We start from the raw sequence: 11330 nt of genomic DNA, 5'->3' as shown, positions 1-11330 counted from the left end.
AACGCTAGAAACCGGGTTTTGATACCCGGGGTGGGCAGAGCACAGATAGCCCATTGCGTAGCTTTGTGCTTAACCACAAACAAACCACAGTGACACAGAGGTATGTCTGCTGATTTACAACGCTAGAAACCGGGTTTTGATACCCGGGGTGGGCAGAGCACAGATAGCCCATTGCGTAGCTTTGTGCTTAACCACAAACAAACCACAGTGACACAGCGGCATGTTTGCGGATTTACAACGCTAGAAACCGGGTTTTGATACCCGGGGTGGGCAGAGCACAGATAGCCCATTGTGTAGCTTTGCACCTAATTACAAACAAACAGTAAGCTTAAATATAAGTTATCTTTAAAAATGGCAGGTCGTAGGTGTAACGATATACTTTCATTATAGTTTTTTTTCTTCCCCAGGAAACTTAAGTTATATTTTTTTTAGGTTTAAGTACTATTTGTTGTTGTTAGAATATTCCAATGTTTAGTAAATGAGTTGACATCAGAATAACCTAATACTTCGAATTATAACAAATGTTTTTTTTCTAAAACCACAATTTCATATGAGAATTTAATACTAACTTTCTTGTATAATATTCTGAAGCATGGAAGAAAACATGAAATGTGAGTTACAAAAAGCAGCTGATAGGGAGATACTGAAACCACCTAAAAATATAAAGATGACATTCAAATAACAACGCTTTCCTTCGTGAAAAGCAGCTGACAAGCGTTGTTATTCGAATGTCATCTTTATATTTTCAAATGGTTTCAGTATCTCGCTGTCAGCTGCTTTTCACGAAGGTAAGCGTTGTTATTTGAATGTCATCTTTATATTTTTAAATGGTTTCAGTATCTCGCTGTCAGCTGCTTTTCACTTTTCAGTATCTCGCTATCAGCTGCTTTTCACGAAGGTGAATGTCATCTTTATATTTTTAGATGGAAGTGTACAAACAATTAGAGTAATTAAAACCAAATACATTTGCAAGTGTACAAACAGTGAAAATATGTGTTGAGTCTATATAAAGTCTTGCTATTATATATTGTTCTGCAGTGCTGATTTCTAACATCTTTGTCTGTGGACTTATAGCGGTAAAAATCCGGTTTCGATACCCGTGGTGGGCACAGCACAGATAACCCATTGTGTAGCTTTGTGCTTATATGAAACAAACAATTTTTTTAAACTACATTATAGGGTTTCCTGCGTCATGGGATTTAATGCTTTGATTATCAACGCTTCCAATCTGTACGGAAATGAATTTCTAAATTTTTTCCTGATGGGAATTTTCAATATACCAGCAATTTTCTTATCCATGTACCTAATGGAAAAATTGGGGCGACGATGGGCTAATGTCATCTTTATGTTTATAGCTGGCTTCAGTATCTCGCTGTCAGCTGCTTTTCACGAAGGTAAGCGTTGTTATTGCAAGTGTACAAACAACTAGAGTAATGAAAACCAAATACATTTGGCAAATACATTTGCAAGTGTACAAACAACTACAGTAATGAAAACCAAATACATTTGCAAGTGTACAAACAATTAGAGTAATGAAAACCAAATACACTTGCAAGTGTACAAACAATTAGAGTAATGAAAACCAAATACATTTTACACTTGCAAATGTATTTGGTTTTCATTACTGTAGTTGTCTGTACACTTTCTAATGCATTTGGTTTTCATTACTCTAATTGTTTGTACACTTGCAAATGTATTTGGTTTTCATTACTGTAGTTGTCTGTACACTTGCAAATGTATTTGGTTTTTATTACTATAATTGTTTGTACACTTGCAAATGTATTTGATATTCATTATTCTAGTTGTCTTGCAAATTATTATCTGTGTTCTCCAAACTAAAACAGTCACTACCGAGAAGTGGAAAACGATGTACAAAATGTAGAAGGATTTATCTGTTTTATTATTTCTAATAGCTTGATAATCTACTGGGGACAGCAGAGCTGATAAACACCCTTAGCTTTAAAAAGTTTGACATTCATTCGCTGACCTTAAATTCTTTTCTATTTACCAATAAAATTAAGTAAACTACACGTAATACACATTATTTTAAATAAAAACGTTTTACACTTTAGTAAAAACAAAACTTTACCATACCTTTGATAGATGTTTTTACTAAAATGTTGACTAAACGATAATTTTTTATAAAATAAAGATTTTCCCCACGATTGCCACGTAATTGTTTTTCTTCCAGCTTTCTTTTCTCCAGACTTATTTACAAATCATATTTTAATTATTATCATTTAATACGTAATCAAGTCATTGGTTATTCGGCAACGCCTACACAAAGAGCTATGTACATGCGCTTGCCGTCCCTAATTTTTAACTGACAGACAAGAGAGAAGGTAGCTGATCAACACCACCCACCACCAACTCTTGAGTGACAGAATTTCGGGATTTGACCTTATAAAGCATCCACGGAGCGTTTATATATATATATATACTTTAACAGAACGCCAACGATGAGATCAACAATCCGTCACGCCATGTTTGATAGAAAGTTTCAATTCTAAACTATGCATGCTTATTTAAATATATTTACACATGGCTTGTGCACCCCAGTGGCACAGCGGTAAGTCTTTGGACTTATACGCTACAAACCGGGTTTCGATACCCGTTGTGGGCACAGCACAGATAGCCAAAAAACAAAACAAACAAACAATTGTGTACCAACTTGATAATTTGGTTAAGATTAGTTACATAAAACACTTAAATAATCTTTTAAACCCTTAGCTAAACTTATACAAACAATTGACACCTCACGCATAAGATAAGAAATTTCGTAAGAAATGTTTATGTTTGGATCATTTCTGTAGCATTATATATATTTAATTTTTACTCATCAAAGATATTATTATGTGTGATTATATTCGAGGTCACTCAATGTTATTAGCTCATAGATAGACTGGTTACTTTTAATGTTCAGCAGTAATGATATCATTAATCTTTTTGTTTTCAACAATATTTTTTATGCTCAGCAGTAGTGATATCATTAATCTTCTTGTTTTCAACAATATTTTTTATGCTCAGCAGTAGTGATATCATTAATCTTCTTGTTTTAAACAATGTTTTTTATGCTCAGCAGTAATGATATCATTAATCTTCTTGTTTTCAACAATATTTTTTATGCTCAGCAGTAGTGATATCATTAATCTTCTTGTTTTAAACAATATGTTTTATGCTCAGCAGTAATGATATCATTAATCTTCTTGTTTTCAACAATGTTTTTAATGTTCAGCAGTAGTGATATCATTAATCTTTTTGTTTTCAACAATATTTTTTAATGTTCAGCAATAATGATATCATTAATCTTCTTGTTTTAAACAATATTTTTTAATGTTCAGCAATAATGATATCATTAATCTTCTTGTTTTAAACAATATTTTTTAATGTTCAGCAGTAATCATATCATTAATCTTTTTGTTTTCAACAATATTTTTTACTTGTGATTTTATAGAAAGAGCTGAGATTATTTTCTTACCACGAAAACGTTATGATGAGAAAATGTTTCCTTAACGTGCTGTGGCGGAATAAATCCTTCAAGTTGTGTGTTGTTTCTTCTTCATTTTCCTTCATGGTTTTTTGCATTTTCTGTTGAAAGAAAAATTTGCATATAACTCGGGGAAGCTTAAGTGGACACAATCTACCCTGGTATGCTGAATATATTGATGGGATGGTCTCATCTGTAGAGTATGTGACCTCATATAGCAACCTTTATCTCATGAATACTGGAAAATAGACCTATTTCTGTGCCCTGAGTCAGACATTTCCTGCCACCAATCGATAAATTTGTTCACCCTGTCTCCTTCCTTTATTTAAAGAAGGAGAATGACTTACGAAGCAGTAAAGATTTTCTCATTATTCTGCATATGATGAGATACTTATGTAAATTCCTGGAGATGATTGGTATTGTTAGTCGTATTTCATTTTTCGAATCAAACATTTTCTTATCCAAAAACCCAATGTGTTTTTCCCTTTTTGGACCATCTGATTCGACTACAAACGTCAATTAGATAAGTCCTTTTAAAGAGAAAGCATCTTGGTTCAGTATTTTTGTATTATAAGACGGCTTATGACACCACTTAAAGGTTCGTTATATTACATTTATCCATTTTATACCTATGCTTTAAAAGGTCATTCAAGATCTGTATGAGATTGCCAATATCCTGATCCTTCTCATAGGAGCTCGGAATACTTCATGGTTGTGTTTCGAGTGTCATAATATCAATGACTGTCATCGAATATGAAATACACAGAACAGCGACTTCAAACTGCTCTCAATAAATTGTGTGGGTGGACCAATGGAAACTCTTTCAAATTTTCAGTCTAACTCCCGGCCCACCCCCTAGTCTGCTTGCTACTTACAGAACTGTGTGAAACAATGAAAAAACGTAAATCAATATAGGATTCAACTATATTTACTTTACATAAGCCCCCCCCCCCCAGTGGCACAGCGGTATGTCTGGGGACTTATACCACTAGAAATCGGGTTTCGATACACGTGGCGGGCAGAGCACAGATAGCCCATTGCGTAACTATGTGCTTAACTACAAACTAACAAACTTTACATAAACTTTTTTTTTTCATAAGTAAGATTTAAACCAAACAATAATTTTATTATACTAGGCACTTACACTATCAGCACCAGGAAAAATTATAGCTTGTACTAAAACCCATAGGTGTAAAGATAAGCTATTATCGTTGTTGACGTTTCAGTGCAAAACTACGCAACGGGCCATCTGTACTCTTCTGTACACCGCGTGGAATCCAACCCGGAATTTTAACGTTATCAGTCTGTAAACTTACCGCTGACTCACTGGAGGGCGTAAGTTACTGTAACAATTAAGGCTAAAACCGAAGAGAAGACTCACATTAAGCTTCGTGATGAGGTCAGTAGGCACAGAGTATCCATTCGTCTCGGCAATTCTCGTCAGGATTACAACTGATTCTTCATAGCGTCCAACGGACACCAACCAGCGAGGGGATTCAGGTAAAAATCTGCACGAAAATTGGATCTCACTGCAGTTAACTGGTTAATATTTTAACCGAACTGTTAACTAACAAGGAATGAACGATTCTTTCTTATATTATCACGTTAAATCATCACGTTGTATTATCACGTTAAATCATCACGTTATATTATCACGTTAAATTATCACGTTATATTATCACGTTATATTATCACGTTGTATTATCACGTTATATTATCACGTTGTATTATCACGTTAAATTATCACGTTATATTATCACGTTAAATTATCACGTTGTATTATCACGTTAAATTATCACGTTATATTATCACGTTAAATTATCACGTTAAATTATCACGTTATATTATCACGTTGTATTATCACGTTAAATTATCACGTTATATTATCACGTTGTATTATCACGTTAAATTATCACGTTATATTATCACGTTAAATTATCATTTAAATTAACAGTTTATTTCTAACTTTCCTTCCTCTAACTATCAGATTTCTGATAAAATAAAAGTGATTTGGTGATTTTACTAACTGGTTTGTCATTTCTTAATCACGTGATATATATATACTACAAAGAAGTGCCGTAACTGTTTGTCATTTCTTAATCACGTGATATATATACTACGAAGAAGTGCCGTAACTGGTTTGTCATTTCTTAATCACGTGATATATATACTACAAAGAAGTGCCGTAACTGGTTTGTCATTTCTTAATCACGTGATATATATATACTACAAAGAAGTGCCGTAACTGGTTTGTCATTTCTTAATCACGTGATATATATACTACAAAGAAGTGCCGTAACTGGTTTGTCATTTCTTAATCACGTGATATATATACTACAAAGAAGTGTCGTAACTAATTTGTCATTTCTTAATCACGTGACAAAGAAGTGCCGTAATTCTTCACGAATAAAATACGGAATTTAATTAAATTAAATTTCCAAGGTTTTTGTTTTACGCCTTCTTGGGTGTTTTGGATTTGTATATTATATAAAAATAGGAAAGTTTTTTTTTTTTGATATCGGAAATTATTATATAATACGACGTATCTAGTGTTTAATGTATTTATTAGCACTTTTGATCAGAAAATACTGAATTTTGCCAACTATTTAGCATACTGCAGTCATCTTGTCTTATACACTGATAATTTAAGGCTCGAATTGTTACACTTAGTGAGAAATTATATTTTTTTTCACCAAAGTTTTGTTTTCTTTCTAATTATGTTTCAAACGTACTAATGATATTACGTTTCCTCACGATCTAGGAAAAAAAAAAGTTATGAAAAAATAATAAACCACATTCAGATCAAATAAGCTATGAAAATAAAATAGTATTATAATATGCTGGTAATAATTACTGTTTTACCGTTACCATGAGAACCCCAACTGAACGAAATGTTATAATAATTAGTACAGTACCTCCAGTAGGCGAGAAAAGGGATACAGCAGCACGTGGTTATCAATCCAAATATTTTCCAAGTTCTGCACAAATACGCCAAAAGAGCCAAGAGAGACATACCAACCGCCCACGAGATACAAAGGACCCCCACAATTTGTGTACGTATGTCCTTCGCCACCATTTCAATCACTAAGATATAAAGTTTGTGTTTGTTCCAGTTTATAGTTAGTTACTCGTGATTTTTGTGACAGATTTACATCTGTATGAATACGTTGCTCTATAACTTCATAAAACCAACAGATTTAACGTAGTATATTTAAAAAACAACACAATAGCGTGTTTATCCAAAAGAAAATCGTAGTTATCATGGAGTAAACGCCTTTTGCTAGCGAAGTGTGAGAATAATAAATATATTAGCCATCAGACAATAGCTTTAGGCTTACTGTATTTTTAAACGTTACATTCTATATTCGATCCCTTGGGTATTTTATGATAAGAAGAGTGTATAATAATATTTCAATCACACTACCACTTCTATGTTTGTTTTGTCCCATCCTCCACGATGAGTGAAACGCGTTATCGGCGATGGATAGGATGGACACAGTGTGGTTGAAATACTATTATTACATATTCCTCTTATCGGAAACATTCTAAGATATCGAATAAAGAATGAAGAGTTTAAAAATGAAGTAAGCCTAAAGCTATTGTCTGATGGCAAATATAACTCTGAAAATCATGATGAAACTTAGTTGAATGGACAACAACCGCCTGTTGTAGAAACAAAAGTGTAGATGACGACGTTTCGAAAGTCTTTCGTCTATCAAAGAATTTAGAAAAACCATAATTTTTGAACAAACTAAGTTTAATCAAAAGAGTTGTATAGTGATATTAGTTTTCATTGGCCTTCTCCAGACTAGCTTGTATTGAGGAAAGAACTTAGTTAATACAGTTTAGTCCTCCGTTTAGAGTTTATGACGTTAGAAATCGTGATTCGAGTAGGTGATATATTGTGTAGCTTTTCGCTAAAACAAACCAATCAACAACACTTTTAAGGGTTACCAGGTATTTGAATTCCCTTGTCAGGTGTTAAAAATTTGGTGATAAATGAACTTCTAATAGTTATTCTTCTTTGGGTCGTTGTTAAGTAAATAAGTACACCAAAAAGTTTTATACATTTGTTCGTTCAAGCCTGGAACATTCACGTAACATTTGTTAACATCTTTTTACTCGTACCTTTCCGTCGTTGGAGAGTTTATTCCTGGAATATGAAAAGTACATAACAATAAATATGTTTCATTATCGTGATTTCCAACAGTTTATTTATATCTCCCTGTGGGTCAGCGGTAAGTTTAAGGCTTTACTAAGTTAAAATTCGGGTTTCGATTTCCCACCGTGAACAGAGTGCAGAAATCCCATTGTATAGCTTTGTGCTATAAGAATTATTTTTCACGATCGGTGACGGATTCAGAGGGGGGACCTCTTTTTGGCGACAATAATAAAATTTTATGTGCAAATATCCATTTTATGTATTTGCAGACTCATCATGCCAATCTTTGGTTTACATTCATTTGGTAAGTTAATTCCTACAGCCGCATGTAAACGTACGCTGAACAGAGAGGAGGGAAGACTAGGGAAGCCAATATACTCCCCCCCCCCCAGTTATATACCACTCAATATAAAATTATACGTTCAACCTTCCAGTGCACAACTTTGGTTTCAAAAATGGAGGGAGGACACTTTCTATAGCTGTGGAATGTATGATAGTAGTTATTAAAAAAAATCCAGCTCTTAAAAAGTGGGGAACATGCCCCCTCTGTGACCCCTATGCATTTAAGTGTATTACATAAGTCTTTATTTGACGTATTACGAGTATATTTTAACAAAACTACCGTATTATTGTTCTGTCATAAAACATAAAAAGTCGTATCCCTTTGTAGTGCCATCTAGTGGTAACATATTTTATAGTATTTTCATAATTTAAAATACAACATAGTTATGAAAGTACATTTGTCTTATTAAACATAAAAACGATCCAAGAGCAACGTTATTTTATTTAGTTTCCCTGACTGTGAATCATGTGAGGTTAAACACGATATCGGACACTTGCAAACAATTAATATGAATGACAAAGAGAACAGAATAGAACCTACGTGTAATACTCGGTACTTGGTACAATGTTGGATATGATGTACCGTGTATCAGTCGAAACACAGCAAACACTGTAAAACTGGGTACAACCATTGAAATAATCCCGGACACAAAAGTCACGATGGTACAGATATAGAACGTTGGCTTCCTTCCAATCCTGTAAAAACAGAAATAATTGCACAACAAACTAAACAGTCTGTATTCGGAAATTTTGATATCTCTTGAGCAAAGGAAAAAGAATATTTAACAGTAAATTTGTTTTTAGTTAGTGAGCTTAATGCAGGTAGGCGATATTTAACAAGCTTGTAGGTGTGGGGTAACAAGAGTAGATAGAATAGGTCTGAGGGGTAAACCATTTTTGTGTATTTTTCGGTAAGCCATAACAGATGTCAGAATTTACAGTTTTTAAAATATCATAAAGTCCGTTGAAGCTTTTCCTCACGCTTGAAAGTAAGCTTGAACCAATCATTATAGAGGGGTTTAAACTTAAACCAATCATTATCGATGGGTTTAAACTTAAGCCAATCATTATGAACTTTTTTTTTCTTTGTGATAACAACGATAACGATGGCATTTGAGGAAATTTGAATTCCTATTACTCTACCTACCTATGCCTTAACTGATTGGTGTCCGAAAAGTTTGGAACCATGGGCACTTCAACGAATTTTACAGAATGTGTTCCACATGTTGTCTTTTTTTGGATTAACAACAGGATTAACTCAACCTTCTCATGTTTTGAGAGCACCATAATTAGCCACGTATCTGAAATTAATAAAATCTGGAAATAACCTATGGTTCCAAACTTTTTGGACATCTTATATAGCTGATATAATGCTATCTTTAGCTCAGTTAAACAAACAAGATAAAGGCCAAGAGGAATATTTCTTTCAAAACCGACAGAGATTGTATACAGTTGAAAAATACGAATCTTGGACTACACAGCTAAAAATAACCCAAAGTCCGGTCCGAACTGCATATAACATAACGTTCACCTTGCGTTTCTATATTACACCACAGAAGAACTGATAAATTACAAAGCGTTCCTCAGCGATAAAGTTACTATAACCATTGATAAAGTTACTTTAACCATTGATAAAGTTACTATAACCATTGATAAAGGTACTTTCACCATTGATAAAGTAACTGATAAAGTTACTTTAACCATTGATAAAGTAACTGATAAAGTTACTATAACCATTGATAAAGTTAACTGATAAAGTTACTTTAACCATTGATAAAGAATGGTTAAAGACTCTTTATCATTAACTTTATCAATGGTTAAAGTAACTTTATCATTAACTTTATCAATGGTTAAAGTAACGTTATCAGTAACTTTATCAATGGTTAAAGTAACTTTATCATTAACTTTATCAATGGTTAAAGTAACTTTATCATTAACTTTTTCAATGGTTAAAGTAACTTTATCAATGGTTAAAGTAAGATAAAGTTACTTTAACCATTGATAAAGTTACTGATAAAGTTACTTTAACCATTGATAAAGTTAATGATAAAGAAACGAATAAATATTGTCGTATTTTTCATCAACCAGAAGTTTAGAACCTAAGAAGCAACGATTCATGTTGATGTGTTTTTTTTAACTTTCTTATTAATAGAAAATTGATCTGAAGAACTTCCCTACCTATCCGACAAGGATCCATACAGTGGAGTTGCTACAGCTCCCCCTATACTGGCCAAGGTGAAAATAAGATGAGGGTAATGACTTTTGTCACACACTAAGTCCCACTGAAATATTAACAAGTGAACAAGATTTAACACTAGCTACAAAACTATAATTGAGAAGACCAGTTATTATCTAATTGTTTACATATTTATTTGCATTCATGATTCGTAAGATCAGACACGTAGAGTAATGTAGATTATATTCAAGCGATGTATTGTTAGTTTTGTATAAATGATATTAAATACCGTCGGTGTTTTGTGAAACTCCATAGTTACAGAATTGAGGAAAAAACAAGACAATTGTACGTTTCACAAATACGTTATTTATTCACGACAGTGGTTTCACCGGAGTCTGTACCTGGTGATGCTTTTACTGGCGAAACTATGTCTTGTTTTATCTCAGTTCTGTTGCTAGTTTTGTTTAATTGTCAGATCTATAATATAGACCAAATGAATAGAATGACTGTAAAAAAAGCTGAAAAAAATATATTTATAAAGGGAAGACCCATACTGTATATAAATATAGAGAAAGACCAGAAACCAGAATGGGTCAGTCGGTATATTGTCTAAAGTTGGTTTGACCAAATTATAGTTGTAGGCTAGAATGTAAGTAGTGTGACGATATACGACAGATAAACTAGGGTATCAGAATGGGTATAATAAACAGATACACTGTGCTAAAAATTAAACAGATAAATTCACCTCTCCCAGAATGGGTCAGTCGGTATATTGTCTAAAGTTGGTTTGACCAAATTATAGTTGTAGGCTAGAATGTAAGTAGTGTGACGATATACGACAGATAAACTAGGGTATCAGAATGGGTATAATAAACAGATACACTGTGCTAAAAATTAAACAGATAAATTCACCTCTCCCAGAATGGGTCAGTCGGTATATTGTCTAAAGTTGGTTTGACCAAATTATAGTTGTAGGCTAGAATGTAAGTAGTGTGACGATATACGACAGATAAACTAGGGTATCAGAATGGGTATAATAAACAGATACACTGTGCTAAAAATTAAACAGATAAATTCACCTCTCCCAGAAGTTTCTTGCAAAGCTAACAAAGGACTTTATTTAGATAACCCGTCCTTAATTTTGAACAGACAGATCAGAAGAA

General features: G+C 33.2%; 1 protein-coding gene across 1 annotated transcript in view; it reads right to left on the bottom strand.

Annotated features, from left to right (window-relative positions):
• The window catches only part of LOC106474820 (organic cation transporter 1-like), a 19196-nt gene that overhangs the window by 4652 nt on the left and 3214 nt on the right, over positions 1-11330 (bottom strand). Inside the window, exons 2-4 of the mRNA XM_022403123.1 lie at positions 10170-10273; positions 4869-4995; positions 570-585 (exon numbers count right to left, since the gene is read on the bottom strand). Coding sequence (XP_022258831.1) covers positions 570-585; positions 4869-4995; positions 10170-10273 — 247 coding nt within the window. The remainder of the gene's footprint in view (positions 1-569; positions 586-4868; positions 4996-10169; positions 10274-11330) is intronic.

Source organism: Limulus polyphemus, unplaced genomic scaffold (genome assembly GCF_000517525.1).
Source record: "Limulus polyphemus unplaced genomic scaffold, Limulus_polyphemus-2.1.2 Scaffold7725, whole genome shotgun sequence".
NCBI lineage: Eukaryota > Metazoa > Arthropoda > Merostomata > Xiphosura > Limulidae > Limulus > Limulus polyphemus.
The sequence above is the reverse complement of the archived record's forward strand: the minus strand, read 5'-3'. Positions and strand labels throughout refer to the sequence as shown.